The sequence below is a fragment of the Colletotrichum gloeosporioides genome (assembly GCF_011800055.1).
Source record: "Colletotrichum gloeosporioides strain Lc1 chromosome Unknown consensus_7, whole genome shotgun sequence".
Taxonomy (NCBI): Eukaryota; Fungi; Ascomycota; class Sordariomycetes; order Glomerellales; family Glomerellaceae; genus Colletotrichum; species Colletotrichum gloeosporioides.
The window spans coordinates 330,590-348,728 of record NW_025544652.1 but is presented as its reverse complement, the minus strand read 5'-3'; the positions used below and the strand labels follow the sequence as shown (position 1 = coordinate 348,728).

The following is an 18,139-nucleotide window of genomic DNA, read 5'->3' as shown; positions in this document are numbered from 1 at the left end:
GTTTGCCTTGGATGATATATAAACCATCACGAACGCAATATGGTTGAGTCACAGATGACGGCGAGGATGGCGAATGTTTATGTCTGGTTTGGCAGTCTCAACACCTCACGACTGATCGCCGAACAAGCAAGAGCAGAACTACTGCTTGGACTGGAGATCTCGGCCTGTGAGGGCTTCATCGTCGATATCGCTCCTTGGGAGAGTATTCCACAGATTCATAACAGGGTGCCGACCTAGTCTGAGTTCGGACCGTGGTTTCTCGCTCTGTGAGAGGATTAGATCATCGCAACGAGAACATTCACTGCTGACGACTTGCTGAGACCATTGGACACACAGAGTTGCGTTGTTTGCTGGTGAATTTCCTCGCATAACGCTCATATGTGAATATACATATAGTCTCTTTTTCTGATTCGACGTCCCACCCTGAGCGCTTTCTCACCAACCCGGTCTGATGCGTGCCGTGGGCCTTGTCTGAAAGTTTTCCAGATGACGTACATCAAGATATTTTCGCGCTGCAGAAAGCACTATTAAGCAGAGCATAGAAAATTGATATTGGATTGCCGCGCTGAACGATACCTCGTCCAGCGTCATGTTGACTCATGGCTACTACCTGTGTCATGGCTTGTGCAATCATAATCATAGCAGGCTCATCGCGGAAAACCGAGTAGTCCAACCAGGACCACATCTTTCTCCATTATCTGTCCTTATCATCCTTTAAGTTTATCTGAGAGGTATTCCTTGGTGTCTACGTCTGTACGCTTGTCGTCCCTATTGAAATTTCACTTCAGACTCAGTCGCACTACCTTCGTTCCTGCTACTAGTTGTGCTCTTTCATTCAAGTGAAATCATGCACCCACTGAAAGGCGATTTTGGTCCCAAGCTGATGTAATGGATTGTGAATATGGCGCTTTGAGAACATGTTTATATCTCAAGCTAACGCCTTATGAGAAAAGGGGCAATGGAGTGACAAAACTCTCCGCGAATATCGGTGCCATAGACCGTTCAAGGCTACTCACCCGGATTAAATTCCGTTCTTGCAGATGGTCCATTGAATCCTCGTTGTCTCTATGGCTCGGCTTTGCTGTCTGGGCACTGCAACGTGAATACTGAATCACTTAATCAACGTAGAGAGGGATCATGTTCGCAGAAATATCCAGATTCAAGCTATCAGCATCGTCAGCGTGGATATTCCACACACAAATGAGTCCCGAAGTCCAAAGCGACGATGATGCTGGGGGGACGACTGATTTATTGAAAATACATCCCTTAAGTAGTTAACGGCCCCTGATACATAAACATGGCCTTAGTGGGTGGTCGAAGAGAACCCGTTACTCAGAACTCCGACTCATAAGCATTAGGTGACTTCTCACTATGAAGGGGTTTGGGGTGGGGAGAGTCCTCTGAGAGAATGCTCAGGTAAACGATCCAGGATCGAGGATATTTAAGAGCGAGAGCAAATCGCTCGAAGATATGCCGACAAAGCAAACCGTTAAAAGCTGCGATTGTCTCTGTTTAGGTATCTTTAAAGCAGGCTAACAACAGGCTAGGTGGTATTTCTTCGGTTGTGCAGGAATCCAATATCCAAAGTGGCCCAGCCATGATGGCGTTTGAGATCCGTCCGTCATCTCTACCAAGCTCTGAAGTATTCAATCAGGAGTTCGCGTCAACGCAGGATCCCTCTGGTACACAGTCATGTAAAACAGCTTACTGTCAATATGAGCTTGATCAATCGCTTTTGAATTAGTTCAGAAAACTCCGGGAATGGTAACTCTCTGTTCGTCCTTGTGATCATGCCCGAAAACACTCAATCCTTGTATACGAGGCCTTGCACAGAGTTCCAGGTTTCTGAGGCGAGGTCGAAGCCGAAGAAATGTCAGTCGCGATGAACGGCACAATCCAAGGCGCTGTTTGCCCCAAAGCTCCAATAAGCTTGTCGTCAGACTTGGTCTCCCTAGGAACGGTAGCATCGTGTTCATTGGTCCACTCGGACTGTGGTTATAAGCATCCATTCTGGCGGCTTAACCGCTCGAGACTTGAGCTCGGTATTTTTCGTGGCTCGCGAGTAGAAGACTTTGTGTTCCCCGAGGAGAACTGGCCACCTTAAACGCGACCGCCCTGTTGCGTTGGCAACTCATGACAGCTAATCATTTCATCAACACCTCCCAAACGTGGGGTAATCGATCCCGTAGAGAAGCCTCTGGGGAAATTTCGACCGTCACAATCAATGCTCTCATTATGACGGGCATGTGGCTGAGCTGCGAGCCTTTGGCCTGATGATATCACTTGTGTAACTTGCTAGACAGCGACCTGACCAAGTTACAAAAGATCACCAGTCTCTAAAATATCAATTCTGGTACCGCAGGTAGATCACAAGTGCCACAGCGGCCCTGTTAAGCTTGACATCAAATACCAAGATGAAGGAATATACCAGGATCATCCATCAGCCACGGCTTGTCGCGTCGTGATGACGCGACCTTTGGGTCCCGTGATGGATATGAATGAACGGCATCGAATGAAGCCCATGTCGATGAGATGCATATTGTGAAGCAAGCTATCGCGACTAAGTCACACAGAGCGAATGTGACTGGCCAGAGCTCTATACGTGGTGGCGACGTGAGGCGAGGATCGGCGGTGACCGACATTGTCTAGGTTGCCTCAAATCCACCTGTATTGAAAATCACTTCGGCTTAGATGCATACTTACTGCAGAGCCACAGAGGCCACGAGGCGACCTCACCTGCAGCTGGCATCCAAGGCTGTCGGCAGCCTACTCGGCTCAGACAGGCACACTGGCTTCCGGGTGCACTCCGGAGGACGGACGGCGGACGGACCTCCGGGTATCCCATGAACCACGGCCACCATCCCGGATCCGTCACACCTTGCGAACCTTGTGGGTGAACGCCCTACATCATCATCGCATAATGTGACGTCTTCCCGCGCGCGGTGTCGTTCGTTCTTTTCGTCTGAAGATGTCTCGGTGAGGCTGACTATATCGACCGTCTCAAAGATTCTTTGTATCAAGCTGAAGGAAGCCGGGCCCGCTTGGTCTTGATGCCAGGTCCGAGGGTTTCCTGCATGGCCGCTCGGCCGGCACAAGAAGCGGCTCGTAGGCGGGGCATTCTGTTCCATGCACGACTGACAGACTTCTCTGCGAGCAGAGTTTTTCTCGGTCTGACATACCAATCCGTTCCGCCCTACACCCTCGTCTGTGCGGAAAGAATGCAAGATTCACGGCTTGGCCGGGAAGATATCGAAACCTCGGGGACGTTCGAAATAGGGAACCGCCAACCCGAGACCTGGGGCAGCTGAGTCTAAGGCTTGCTCTGCTTGCCCTGGATCCATGCCGAGCTGAAGCGCGGTGGGGCCGTTGCTGGACGGGAATACGATCCTGATCTATACGAAGTCCCCGGAAGCTTCTCTGCAAGTCGAATCAGCTTCACCGCCAACTTGCAGCTGATTGCTCATGTTCAGGTCAATAGGATGGGTTTTGAGAAAGCTGAAGTCACAGTGAGAGTGAGAATGGACAGGCGCTATGTGGGGTAAAAGTGACGCTCAAGCCACACTCAATTTTCACCGCACCACCGCCGGCTTCAGGCCAAAGAATTGAGATAAGCCGCTTTCGATGTGACATTGCTGAAATTGTCTGCGAAAGTATGATAGGAATAGACTCCGAGCTACGGAGTAACGTCTTTGCGATATCAATCGTTATCGGATTCGCATCCTGTCTGCGCCAACAGATAGGCAGCACTTGCGCCCAGCGCACCCCTCAAACTAACTCACTGAGAGTCTCAGAACGCCGTCTCGAACATCAACACCAAAAGCCTCACGATCAACAGCAAAAGATAACGCCCGAACAGCGTCGTTTCAATGTGACAAGAGAGGGATTCGAACCCTCGCCTATTTCTAGACTAGCACCTGAAGCTAGCGCCTTAGACCGCTCGGCCATCTTGCCGTGAAGTGAAGGAAACACACCGTGTGGATCCTCAACTGGTGGATGGTGAGAGCGGCGGCGAAGGTGGGACAAATACGGACCAGCGTGCGTACGCCGAATCGACGTCGCCTATCGTGCGGTGGGGTTCTTGCAAGAGTCAGGTTGTGTGATATTGGGGGCGAAAAAGTTGAACGACAGCTGGAGGAACCACCACCGCTCATTAGTAAACCTGCTTCAAAGAGGGTTCACTTCCAACGCTGCCCCAACAACCCCTCTCGTTGGAACATGAAGATTGGATGACACGGATGACACTTCAGAATGGAAGGCGCCAAGTCCGGCGGTCCTGGACGATAACGGGGACCAGGGCGCCTTCACGACATTACGGAGGTACCCGTATTATGGGTTCTAGCGGTTGCACTTCTAAGTTCCGCCAATTCATGGGGTAGAAACTCCAACGGCAACAGCTGAGAGAGAGCGCGAGAACGCACCAGAATCGGAGGGCTCAAGCGCTAAGCTGGAAGTGGCGTGGAACGTGGCAGCGTGACCCATGTTACAACCGCCTAGGAAGTGGTGTTGGTGGAAGGACGAACGATGACCGACTCAAGCGGAAAAGGCAAGCGTCCAGTCCATGTTAGCTGAACATGCCGGGAGCGGAAGAGACAAGAAGAAGCAAAAGAGAATCAAGAAACCGCTAGCCAGTCAAACGGCGAAGAACGGCTGCCACACGAAACTGCCGCCGGCTTTCTTTCTCCCATCGCAAAGCGCGCTAGCGCAGCCCTCCTTCAACATTGCATTTGGTCCCCCCTCTCAGACGAAGAGCTGCTAGACGACGGGACGTCGATCGAGATAGCGCGCATGTTGCTGCTTCTGTGGCTGCTGGTCGCCGTGCGCAACGTCTGGGTGACGTCCACTTTGTCCGCTGGTGCTTGCAGATTGCTAGCGCCCTGCGGCTTTTGCAGCTTTGGTTGTGCAGGATACAGGATACCACACCTTCGGATGGAGTGCGCGGGCAAGGCGAGGCGGAGCAGGGTTTCTGCAGCTTAAGTTTGGACGTCGGAGGAATTCTACGACATACGTGAGGGGAGGCAGGAAAAAAAAAAAAAAAAAAGAGAGAGAGAGAGAGAAGCAGTTTGGGGCGGCGCGGCACTATCTCTGGAGCCCTGCATGTTTCAACATGACATGGGGCAAGGTAATTGGGAACGAAGAGAAGCAGAGAAGAATCTCAGGGACCCCGTCTTCCAATGTTGTTTCGGGCCGGGGTTGGTTTGCTTAATGAGGATGCGGAATGTTTCTCCCCTCGAGAGCAAGTCTGAAGACACGGCCTAGATCACCGGCGTCTGCCGCATCTGTTGGTTCGTCATGTTCTTGGACGATCTGGTGCTTGTCCGAGACCAGTCTAGAGGATGCTCGGGGCTTGGACTAAGACGGATGACGACGGGCGACGCAGATGTCCACGCAGGCGCGGCAGCAGCTTTGACGATGGGAGATTCAAGAGACGTAGACTGCAGAGCACATGAACCGTTATTTGCGGTAATCAGAGCTGGAGATGAGGGGAGTTGATGCAACCCAGGGGCTGGTGGAGGCGGCGTGAGCTTGTTGAAATGAAGGTGCGAGATGGTTGAGGGACGCAAGGCCCAGCTCCCTTGATTGCGGTTTATGCTTCCCTTGTCGTTGGATTGTTTGTCGACGCGGCCCAGACCGCATGCGATCCTGGTGACCTGATCCTTTTTCGGAGTCAGAATCCGTGCTGGGCTGCTCAGAGAGAGCGAGGTGAGGTGGGAGAATCTGGCTAAGATCTTCGATGAGAAGAGAGGGACCTTCCCCTCCTGACTAGCACCTAGTACAGTACCTTACGCAGTACGAATAGGCTCCATCAGATGTTGCGGGCCAGAAAAGCAACGGTGAGGTTCCTGTGGCGCATTAGACGGCTACATGTTCCGCTGCGCGAGGTCGGCCTGGAAGTTGCCAAGGGCCATGCGTATCCCCTTAGCAGCGCCGGCTAATGGGCTCCTAGTCAGGGGTCTCGCTCACACTGAGGTGGATTGGATTTGCACAGGCACGGCGCCGTTCCTGAGCCGCGACACCACCTTCGAGTCGTCCACGGGTCTCCTCTAGCTGCTGGTTGGCGGTTGGCTGTCTGAGTCTCGCCGTCTTCTCGGCGCGTCTTCTTTCGCGGGCATTCCTGTTGGACGGGCGGGGGGGGGGCCTGGCTGTCCCCTGTCCCCTATCCTCTGTGCTTGGCCAGTACATAGTACACCATGCTGTGAATGTCCCGCGGTCCCCGGCAGTTCTGCGGGAATGTAACTCTGCGTAGAGATCAGTATGATAAGATACATGGCAATCGCGCGAGTGGCCTCCCAGAAGGCGGTAAATTGAGAGCCCAATCCCATCGGCCGTCCGGTTCCCCCTTCCCGCGAGTATTTGAGCTCAGGGCGGAACAGCTGCGACTTTCCTCCCCTGGCCAATGGATTTCGCAGCATAGAAGAGCGGCACCCACTTGAAATGCGAATCTCCGAGTCCCTCTTCTGGCAATTTACCAGATCGCCTCGCTGAGGTGCTGATCAAGCTCGCCTCCTCTGCTGCAGTCCCCTATCAGATTGCCACTTGCCATCATCGTGCCGCTGTTGCAGTGATACCTACCTGCTGGACCAAGGTGCCGTTACTAGGTATTTGCAATAAGGAGGAGGTGTGCTGCAGGACGCTAGCGGGAGGCTTGATAACTTGATGGTGTATGCGTGTATGCAGCCATCTCTAAATTGGTCGTTGGTAGTTGCAGTACGGTACCGATGTATCTAGTTCTCTGGAAGATCCAAGGCAGATGCAGGAGCTATTATCTATAGTCTATCTCGACATTGTTGTTAAACACCATACGGGTTCTTTTCATCCTCGTCTTCTCTTCCTCCCTCCTCCACCCCTCCCTCCATCATTGCCTCGACTCATTCCACTCGCTGTGGCCGCATCCCCGAATCACTCGCTCTCGACACCGAACTCACCGACCGACACTCGCTTGCCTCTACGTCGCCCACTTGAGTGAGCCAGCGCATTGTTTGCCTCACCCTCGCTGTTTACGTCGTTGCTTCAGGCCAGGCTTGCTTTTGTAATCTCTGCTTGGCAAGGAAAGCACTGCACGCTTGTTTTATCTTTTATTCTTCTTCCTCATTGCACCGAGAAAGGAGAAACCAGGGGACCCCCTTCTCTCCTAAACGGTTCTGAGAGGTCCACTACCTACGGTACAGCAGGCGGCCACCACACCTCACCCCTCTCTCGCTCGTTCCCAGCACACTCTCACCCTCCCACTAACACCGGGGCCCCTTCTTTCCCCTGGGGTGCCACAAAGTCCGCTACCCGCCAGACCACCTCCTCAGTCCTCACCCACAGCCCACAGTCCACACACACGCACACCCTGGGCCGTCCTGTGCCTGTCTCTCACAGTCTCCGTCCCTGCCTCTTTTTTCCTGCCGGCTGCCAGGTATTTTGCAAGGTAGCTTCCCACGCTACTGCGCCGTGCTGCACCCCCTTCCCTTTTTTTTTTTTAACTTGGAAGAAATCGGACTGGACTTGCACTGTGGGAAAGCGCGACTTCACTACGCCATCGTTCCCAACTCTAAAAATTCCACGCCCCGTCAGACATAAACACTCATTACAACCCTTCGCGGCCCGCCCCTGACCTGACCGCGCTGCGTCCAAAATCCATCTTGACGACCAGATTCACCCTCAACTCTCCCCCGACTGTCTTTGCCTTCGACAAGCTTCGGTGACAGGCGCGCCTTCTGCCCATTCACCTCATTGCGATCCGACGACCCTCATCCAGGACCCATTTTAGGGGGCCGCTGCAAGGACGCACTCAGACCGACGTCCTTCCTTTCCCGTTGACGAATCGGCCGCTACCCCCTAACTTCAACGCCAACGGCCAAAGGGGTAAATTCGACGACCGTTCAGTTCTTTTTCCCTTTCCACAACAAGACAACCGCAACCGGCCGATCGCGTTTTTTCTTTCAATCCCGGATCAAGCTCATCTGTCTTGTCTACCTTCGGCCCGGGGCCTCATCGCCAATCATGGCGTCTTCGTACGTTGAAATCCTTCGTCTTATTCGTCCAGTCCCATTTCAGGGACGCAAAAGGGGACCGAGACATTAACTTTGCGATTTGACAGTCTCGGTGCGGCTTTCCGCTCTCTCTGGCACGACCTTACCAGCTACGACCGACGTACGTCCCGATTCCCAATTAATCCTTCTCGTCTGCCTTCCCACTGACGTTTTTGCAGACTCGACCGTTGACTCTCCCTACCGCACCGGTCGACACGTCCCTCTGAACCATCGCCAGAGCGGAATCCTCACCTCCGTCGCGACCGCCTCCGAATCCCGTGCCGATGTCTCCTCTCCCTACGGCGATGACAGCTACAACAGGCTCACCCGCGACAGCAGCTACCATGGCGGCCACATCCCTAATACCCCGACCAGCCCCAACCCTGCCGCGACACCCTACTCTCCTGGCCTGAGATCCCAGTCGGCTCGCCGTTCAAGTCAGGCTGACGGCTTCGAGATGCAAAGCCCCGGCGATGTGCAGATGCAGTCTTTCCAGGACGGCGCGCCCCCTCCCCCTCCCGTCTCCCACTCGTGGAAGAAGATTGATGCCTGGGCTGAGGAGCACTACCCTGAGCTCTTCGACCAGCTCTGCGAAGGCTGCACTGACAACGATCTCAACGAATTGGAGCACCAGCTGGACTGCTCCCTCCCCCTTGATGTGAGAGAATCGCTCATGATCCACGATGGTCAGGAGCGATTGGGTATGCCCACTGGTATCATCTTCGGCTCTATGCTGCTCGACTGTGAGGAAATGGTTCAAGAATGGGATCAGTGGCGCAAGGTCAACCAGGAGTTCCTCTCCGAGGCTGCGATCCGCAAGCCCGCCATGCCCTCCAAGGCTGCCCTTGGCAGCGAAAACGGCCAGCCCTCATCCTCCAGGACACCTGCCTCTCCTGCCGCCTCCAACAACCCTTCTTGGCGTCAGGACCTCATCGCCCGTCAGGATTGTGTTCCTCCCGGTTCAGTGCAGCGATCCTACGCCCACCCCGCGTGGATTCCCCTTGTCCGTGACTGGGGCGGCAACAACCTCGCCGTGGATCTCGCACCTGGCCCCAACGGCAGATGGGGACAGATTGTTCTTTTCGGCCGCGACTACGACACCAAGTACGTTATTGCTCGGTCTTGGGCTCACTTCCTGGCAACTGTTGCGGACGATCTGAACAGCGGCAAGTGGTTTGTGGACGATGAGACCAACGAGCTTAAGTTGCGCGAGTTCAAGGATGCGCGCGTTGAGCCTCCCTACTTTGGTATTCTGCGTTGGCGCATGGACCAGAAGTACGGTCGCCGAGCAGCAAAGCGCAAGTCGGTCGTGCCTCCCAACAGAGCTGGCTCGCCTGCTGGATCTGGCGCCAACTCCCCGTACTCGAGCCCTACGAATACCGAACCGAACGGCGAACAGCGCGGACGATCGATGCAACGATTGGGCGGTGCTTCACCTGTCGCCAGCCCCATCCGACCCGGCTACGGCAAGTCTAGTCCTCTCGCACGAGTGGCTGAAGAGACCCCTCTGCCTGACCTACAGACCAACGGCCTCAAGCCCACCAAGCTTGTTGAAGTCGAGACCCCGAGACCGAGCGAGGACACACCTAAGGGTTCCCGTGTGTCGCTACTGTCGCACGTCGAGACGACCGAGGCAAAGGAAGGCAAGGAGAATGAGGACCCTGAAGTCAAGGTGAACGGCACCACCAACGAGAAGGCGAATGGCAAGGCCAACGGCAAGCAGCCCGAGGTTACAGAGGAGCCGATGAAGGAGATCGAGATATAGATGGTGTGTAAAACTGGATACGACAGGACGACGATACGGTTTCCCCTATTCTCGGGGCCTTGTGACGCAACAAGGCTCGTCATACAGCAAAAATCGGCGTTTGGGGCGTCCGTGGCTCTAATCATCATGAGAGGACGTCTGCAGGGGTCATACAACATTGGAGACTTTTTTTCGAGCATCAGGGAACACGGCGGCTGGACTTTTTGAAGTCTTTTTCTCTTACTTTTTTCACTTTTGACTGGGCTCTCTCTGGAAAGGGCCGAGACGGGATTACGCCGAGTGGTTATTCCTCCATTCTGAGTACTCTGCAGTCTATGGACATAGCTGCGTGGCATACGTACATTTGCACCAACCTGTTTACCCAGTTGATGGAGGTTTCTGACGGGCTCATTTCCTGATGGAGATGTGCAGCGATGATCTTACGCGCTGGCATTCACAGGCGTGCCAGTAATTGGTAGTGTACTATTAGGACCTTTTGTCTACTTTTTTATCTCGAGCGCTCCGAGGCATGGGCGTAGGAATAGTCCTCAATACAGGTCGGCTGTTGCAGCCTAAGCTATAAACTAGTCTCATTCCGTGGTCCAGCCGTGAAGATATAACAAGAACAGCCGGAACGATGCACTGGGTCCGCTCAGCTAGCAAAAATGTTCGTATGGGTTTCTGACGAGAGATCTACATGCGGATGCATCACATCTTTTCAGGGTGCAGACATGCCCCTCTTTCACCTCGTATTCCGTGCCACTGGGACCGATTCGTGTTTGCGGGGTGTGTATGGGGTTCAGAAGGAGCCTAGAACATTTGGGAAGACCGGATCGCACCGATGAGATCTACAGCCGGTATCCACGTTGAGTCTTCGTATTTGGTGTCTTGGATTGCTGTGAATGGGATTGTCTGTTTTGGGAAGTAGCCGAGAGTGCACAGGTTCGCTGGGTGTTTCCGCATTCCCTAGGCAAACGCCCACTTCGATAACAGCATCACATACTTGACCACAATCCGTGACGGAGCCTCATGGTGGTTCTTGGCGCCTCCAGCTTAATTGCATATGCCCAGACAAATATCAACCGCTGCCCAGGTGCCCAGACCTGCCAGCACGATAATGAAAGCTTGGCTTGCAAGCAGCTCAAAAGTCATGTGATTCGATCAAGATCACGTGATTACACGGGGAAACTCCGGAAGAAGCAGCAGGAAGCAGGGACCAGGCAGTGGGACTGTGACGCCTCAGCTGTGCCGGATGAACGTCAAGGCGACCGTCACCCGGGACCTTGATCACTTCTTCCAGCCTTCAACATCGCCGACGGAACTGCACAACAATCGGGCGCAGACGAAACCTCCATCACATCGCACCGATTGCAACTCTCTGTGAGGTTGCTTTCATATAATTAATTACGACGACCGAACAATCCCCTTCGCCCCGAGTCGTCGGCGACCGCGATCGATCCCCGACCTATTCGAGCTACCCACCCATCCCGGACGACGCAATCATGGAGGAGGAGCGCCTCTGGAAGTTCCGCAAGCCGGAGTGGCTTAACAGCATCTGGGCGCGCAACTTGGGCGTCTACGGCGCCGGAGCTCTGGTGAGCCTTTCCCCCCTTCCTTGATCCCCGGTCCCTTCCCAAGTGACGCTGACGTAGCCAACCCGGCTGCGCTGCGTCCCAACTCCCATCCACCTTCCACGACAACCGTCCGCTAACCTCCGCTGCCTCTGCAGTTCTCCATCGCCTTCTACGTAATGCTCGACTCGGCGGTCTGGTCCAAGTCGGCCAAGAACGGCTCCGACACGCACATCACCTTCGTCGACTGGCTGCCCCTCATCTTCTCGTCGCTGGGCATGCTCATCATCAACAGCGTCGAGAAGGCGCGGCTGTCGGCGGACAGCTTCTCGTACAGCGGCAACGGCGTCGCGTGGAAGGCGCGCGTGGTGCTCTTCCTCGGCTTCGCGGCGCTGGCGGGCGGCATGGCGGGCGGCGTGACCGTCTTCGTGCTCAAGTTCGTCGTGCAGGACGTCGGGATGCCCGCGCTGGGCATGGGCATCGAGAACGTGGTGGCGAACGCGCTGGTCGGCCTGAGCAGCGTCGTGCTCTGGATCAGCCAGAACATGGAGGATGAGTATAGCTACAATCTTGCCCTGTGAGGAGGAGCCAACAGTTCCCGAGGGCTAATGTTTGTAGGGACGGCGGCGGCTGGGGACGAGTTCCGCAGGAGTCGTAACCTGGGGAGAGAGAGAGAAGATGAGAGAGAGGACGATGCTGTGTGTTTGTATGAGGTTATCAACGGGAGATTGCGTCGAACGGAGGCTGGCATGTGTAATTATAGCACTGGATACCGGGGCGCATGGGCTTCTCGCGGCATGGGAACTAGCTTGCATTTCTTATGTGACCTTTTTCCTTATTCCCCATCATTGGAGTTCCGTTCAGGGACGGAGAGACGATGACATTGTGACTGGAAGTATGGGCAGACGCTTCAAGAGTTCTTGACTCGAGTTGCAGTGCGCGGCTGTGACTTCCTCTTCGTACAACTCGGCAAATGTCAGTTCCATTGACAATCGATAGGCCCCGGAGAGCGTGAGACAATGGATGCAGAGATACGTCGGGAGGAATCCCTTGCTGAGGACCGGATGAGAGCTCCACAAGCACAGAGGATGCGGCCACCGCGATACATGGAAAATTGCAGCTCCCGTTCAGGTGGGCAAACGAACGATGAGCACCACAGCTGGCCACATCACGTTGCGAAGCGTCATTGGCAGTAGTCAGCTGGCCGAAGCACCCATGGACATAAATATGGAGTATTTCTAGGTGATAACTATGCCAGACCAAATTGCGGTGATCGTCTCATGTAGGATCCATGGCGAAAGAGTGGCTCTGATGTAGTTCCGAGACTCTAGATCATCGCTGCTCGACAGCCGGAAGGCGAAATTTGCAATTCTGCTGTTGATTCGATTGCCGGATAATCCGACGACACAGACGGACGCAGGTGAAGAGATAGTAAGTAGGTATTACGACAAATTCGTCCGTCGTACGTACGGGATTCTCTTGTGGATATTAGAGAGCATCATCGCTATCACAATCTCATTACAGAACGCCCGAGGCGGCTGAACATTGCCCCTTTGCCTTGTTTGAAGGCACCTTGGCTGGCTGTTATTTATCAACTACCACGATTTGTGCCTCATCGTCATCCAGCTCACAGTCGATTTGATTGACGCAGCCACAGTTGGGCCCATTTTCGTCGTTTGGTGTATGAGCAATAATCAGTGCGCAATGTCTGAGCTCTCCTAACATCGATTAACCTTGGTTTGTTCGACAATGAATTCCAGGCCGAGTCTAGATGGCGCAAGCACATGTTCGTAAACCCTCTTTCCATGCCTGAGTTTCATAGAGCTCGCTCAGTTGTTCTATCCTTTATGCCTATTTCTGGTTAGCTATATGCCTGAATACCCACAAAGGTAGGTCGAATGCTGTGTAGCTGACCGACATAGGCTGCTCCTTTCTTGCCTTGTCCAAATGCTTGTTTGACACTCAACAGGATACCGCATGGAACAAGTTTGGTCGGATTGGCCTCAAAAGACGCAATCCATTCCTCATAGTCCTTTTATATCTCGCTGTGTCTATTGATACTTTCTGAGTCCTGAAGAGCCTTTTGCTCCCATAGACCCGTCATGTTCTTTCTTCGGTCCATGGCTACGAAGCACCCTCAGCAAGGTGATAGTATAAGGCTGAGGATACAAGGCATAAAATACCTTCTTGTGGTGTTCTTTGTTTACTAACAAGCGCACAATATGGCTGATTTTCGCCCTACACCACTGAGTATTGCTACTCAACTTCGCAGCTCTAATAAAATTAGGCCTCAGAATATCGAACAAGCATCTCCGGTATGCTATTCCTCAGACTATGGGTCTCTGTGTGCTGTTTATTACAACAGGAATGAAACGACGCTGACAGGAGCAAACAGAGAGCGCATACACTTCTTGCGTGAGGTGGCAGGCATGGATACATAGTTCGATGAAGATGATCAAGTTTATCACTGGACCAGCCAAACGCGGTGGAAGTAGTCGTATCTCTGCACCTTTTCCCAGCGTCCAGCATCAACGTGTTATATAACAAAGTAGGGTACTCTGAAAAGACCACCCTAAGTTGGTACCCACATTTGAGGCCTCTCGAAAGTTCATTCTACTCCAACCTAATGGGGCACGAAGTCATCTATTTCGTGCGTGCCAGCTGTTATAGCCATCTGATTTCGGGCCCTGAGACTCCTCGATCGATTAGCGTCGGTCAATATTACCTGCCATGGCTCTCGCTGCTGACTATCACTTGGTCTTTCTGGTCACCAAGCATTCATCTCATTCCGCCATGTCACCAGGTGCTTGGTTCCAGATTCACACCTGCCAAATACAAGAGACGCGATGTCATGGGAGCAAGCTAGCAACCCTTGAAAACTAGTCAAGATTTATATCAGTACGAGCTGATACACAGCCAAGCTATTGAGCCGGACGATAGCTGAAATTGTATCGCGCTAGATAGTTGAAAAGTGTGCTTCAACATCTATTTATTTGCCTGAATTGTAGCCGGTCAAGAATACTGGCTTAGTTGCGCGCCGCGAAGATGGCTCATTCATTTCTCGTTCCGTGTACTGAATGTGAACCACGTCGACGGAAAATGATGGGAATTTGGGACACTGAGAGGATGGGTCTTGGCCTATTGCAAACGCTATACTTTCTTTCGGAGGGGCAAGCTTTCGAAACTGGGAATACTTGAAAGTAATATATATATTCATATCATCGTGACTGCTCAAATTTCTTACCAGCATAATGACATCGTGATGTGATAATTTGTGACTTTCCTCAAGCTACTATATAGTTGTCAACTCTTCTGAGACAAAAACTAATTATCGCCTTTAATATGACAGCTATGCCAGTAGAGCAAGTTGCAGTCCTCCACAGCCTAATAATTAGCCCGATTAAACGCGTGAAAACAGAACCAGAGAATTCGAGATTTACTATTCACTCTATGACTACCGTGCGTCGTATTCTGGATGGATCTTGCTTCTCTGTTGTTCCTCTGGTCATTAAACAGAGACCCTTCAATGCATAAAACAGCAAACTCAACCCTAACAGTCGGTAGAGTGGTCACATTGCGATAATTCAAGTCTCGTCCTCGTTGCTGATTTTGCAACTTAATTTATAGTGTATTGTAATCAGACGAACATTCTCGCGATTCTTCTCGTGGGTGAACAGCGTTCATGTGGTTGTTGAATAGACCATGATGTCGTCTCCTAGAAAACTTCCCAGACCACCAGACAATCGTTTGAATGTCAAGGCTGACTTTTTTGAGCCACAAGTCTGGATCTCCACCGACATGAGAATGGAAGAGCCGATAAGAAAGGTCTTACGGCCGCGTTGCTGCGGCGGTGGTATGCAGATTGGTCGTCTGCTGTGTTCCTACTCTGGACGAAAGTATTCAACTAGAATACAGAGGAACCAGATCAAGCACATGAGCTACCGTGGGCCTTTTTCATGAAGATGTTGATTCTGCACTTTGTGACTTGGCGTAGATTTGCAGCTGTGATCCATAAAACTGCCGCTCGGAAGCCCTACATCCTGTCAAGTCCCTGAACGTCTTAGGTTGCGTCCTCTAATTTATACGCCGCGAACTGATGACCGTACACTGCATTCTCATCATGGAGGATGCTGTGAATAAACTTATAAAGAGCAGTATAGATTATCTTAGCAGTATTCTTGCTACTCCTGCACCCAGCAATCACTTGGCCGAAATTGCAGGGTTCAAGTCTCCCTTACACACAGTTTCCAGGCAGGAACACATCCTCTAAGCCCGAACATTCGGTTCAAATCAGGAGACAAGAACCGTCGTCACCTTGTCCATGACCGACAGCTCCGCTATCTAAGTGTTCATTTCTGCATACTTACAAAATGGGTTTGAGAATCGTGGCTCAAGACGTGTCAGAGGTACGACAGATCACCTCTACATTTCAATTGGTTCAGCCCATGGAAACGGATCTCCGGTACAGGCAAAAGCTATTTGGCCGACTCCCTTTCAACAGGCGGCAACAATACATCTCATATTATAAGAAGTCCTGTGTGACGACTGGGAGCTTAGCAGCATATCATGGGCATATAAGAAAGGGGGAAAACAGCATAGGAAGAAGAACAGTGAGCGGCAGAAATCTCAGTTGTGTTCCAACGGTCTAACAAATCGGTCCTGCGGTAGTATTGCCTCTGACTCTCGCCAGCGATGCATAGTTCAAAAATAGTCACCACTCGGTTCTGTATTGTCCACAGGCTATTCAGACTAAACACCCCAAGGGAAAGATCTACTCCATAAGCGTTAACTAATTGGGCTCTTGATTACTATCCAAGGCCATACCTTCACGTTGTGCTGAAGCTCTGGCGAAGCTTGATGACAAGCAAAACGTTCATGGACATCCTATCATTGGGAAGAACCCAATAATTATCACAGAACACATCCGTTTTATAGGCCCCAACCCGCAGGTTCAGGTCGTCTCTCTTTACACACGACAAACCCCCACGCAAATCGTCTCAAGGCTATGACAGCTCATTCCAATTCTCGCTCGTTAACCTCGAGTCATCTCATAGAAAGCTACGCTACTCTCCCGCTTATCTCAACCTAAACACAAAGTTCGACCATCTTTTGACAAGTCACACCCTGACCCGGAACCCTCTCCCGTATCTCCCTTCATTACCCCTGAATCCCGGTCGCAAAAGCCTCATCGCAACTTCCTATCCCCTAAAACGGGCAAAACGAGTAAGCATAGACACTACTGTCCATTTCAAAACATCAACACGGCCCGGCCCGGCAAACCCCTGACACTTGCCAGCCTGGAACCACTCGGATTCCAACCACAAAGTGAAAAAAAACAAACAAAAAAACGTTGGGTCTGACGGGTTATCAACACAGACGGAGACGGGACCTTGACCCTCCTCACCTGCCGGCCCGAATGAATCGTACAATCCCAACGGTACTAGCACACGTCTAGCAGTTCAAAGTCAGATGGATCGTCTTGTCCTAACCCTTCAAAATGTTCACACCTCCTTGCCTGAAAGTTTACTTCACCGGATGGCATTCCGACTCGAGGATATTCCTGAATACGGGCGCCGCAGAAAAGCACGACAGAAAGAAAGAAGCATTCCCTCCGTGGGCTCAGACCCCTTATGTCTCACTAAGAAAATAAAAGCCGCCGCCACATTCAGGAACTCTCCAATCTGCAGCGGCGGACAAGAATAGAGATGTGAGGGAAAAGAGACAGACGTGTCTCATATACACTCTGGTCAACAATCTAGCGGTGAACAGGAGGCAATGAGCAGAAAAGAAAGGCAGATTTGTTGGGGACGGCCAGGCTTGAGGGTAAGGCGAAGAAAAAATCTTTTACTTTCCCACCAAAGGTGACAGTCTGCTCACCGGACGAGGAGGTACGAGCGCGCCGGCATATCAGAAAATTTCCTTCCCTCTCTCTGACGCTCTGTAACATGCAGGCGTTGAAACATTCTGCGCCGAACAACAAGAATGAATCCTCGAAAGCCTTTGGCCCCTTCCGAAGCCGCCTGCAGAACGCCAGCCGTCAATCGGCAGGTGGTATCTGCCCTGAACCCGGGAGCTGCCTCCTGCCGATCCTGTTGGGCGGGAGATGGTCCCTTAGGGCCAACGACTTGCATTGGCGGAGGCTTGCGTGCGGTGCCACGACAAGACGCGGCTCGCAAGCGGCAACAACAGCAGCATCTGTGAGGCACGTGGAGGGACCTCATTCAATGGCCGCGCCTAGTGCTTTGCCCTCGAGATCAGCAACGTCTATCCCTTCTCGAGAAGAAACGACGCTTTCCGTTTGGCGATGAAGTACAGCAGCACTCGCTTCAGCGCTTGCATGAATGGGAGACGGCTCCCTTCGGGTCTCACCGGTGTTTGGTGGAGAGTCAAACCGACGGTGACTCTTTCGAGAAATAAGAGGTTGATTGAGACAGATAGTGGGCTGAAGATTCCACGGCGGGAGTGAAACAGAATCAGCCACCGGGACGCGTCGCTGGCACCATCTGGACGGGCCACTACAGCTGGGTCCCGGGAAGGCTGATGTGCGTACCGGAGACAAGGCGTTCTTAAGGCAACTCGATGATGCAGGTGAAGGAAGCAATATCTGTGGTTGTGACACAAGGCTCTGCAGCACAATATCCAACATCCCTCAGAAGGGGCAAAAACAACAACAAAACTGTGTTGAGCTGCACCATGCTGGGACCGCAAGGATCGGTTTTTCACCCCCCTCTCTCTCTGCGGTGTTGGTGATACGGGTTTAGCTCGAAATGCAGGTCGCTCAGAACAGATGGGAGGCACAGCAGCTGTTA

The 18,139-nt window shown here is 52.5% G+C and overlaps 2 protein-coding genes across 2 annotated transcripts; both read left to right on the top strand.

Annotated features, from left to right (window-relative positions):
• Positions 1 to 7,986: 7,986 nt before the first annotated feature.
• Positions 7,987 to 9,780, top strand: GCG54_00001520 (Glucan synthesis regulatory protein; the record flags this gene model as incomplete). The annotated part of the gene is made up of 3 exons (XM_045401636.1): positions 7,987 to 7,997; positions 8,030 to 8,136; positions 8,195 to 9,780. 3 exons carry the CDS (start codon positions 7,987 to 7,989, stop codon positions 9,778 to 9,780), a joined length of 1,704 nt encoding a protein of 567 aa, XP_045270365.1.
• Positions 9,781 to 11,261: 1,481 nt separating this feature from the next.
• Positions 11,262 to 11,911, top strand: GCG54_00001519 (Vacuolar protein sorting-associated protein 68; the record flags this gene model as incomplete). The annotated part of the gene is made up of 2 exons (XM_045401635.1): positions 11,262 to 11,354; positions 11,489 to 11,911. 2 exons carry the CDS (start codon positions 11,262 to 11,264, stop codon positions 11,909 to 11,911), a joined length of 516 nt encoding a protein of 171 aa, XP_045270364.1.
• Between the last annotated feature and the right edge of the window lie 6,228 nt (positions 11,912 to 18,139).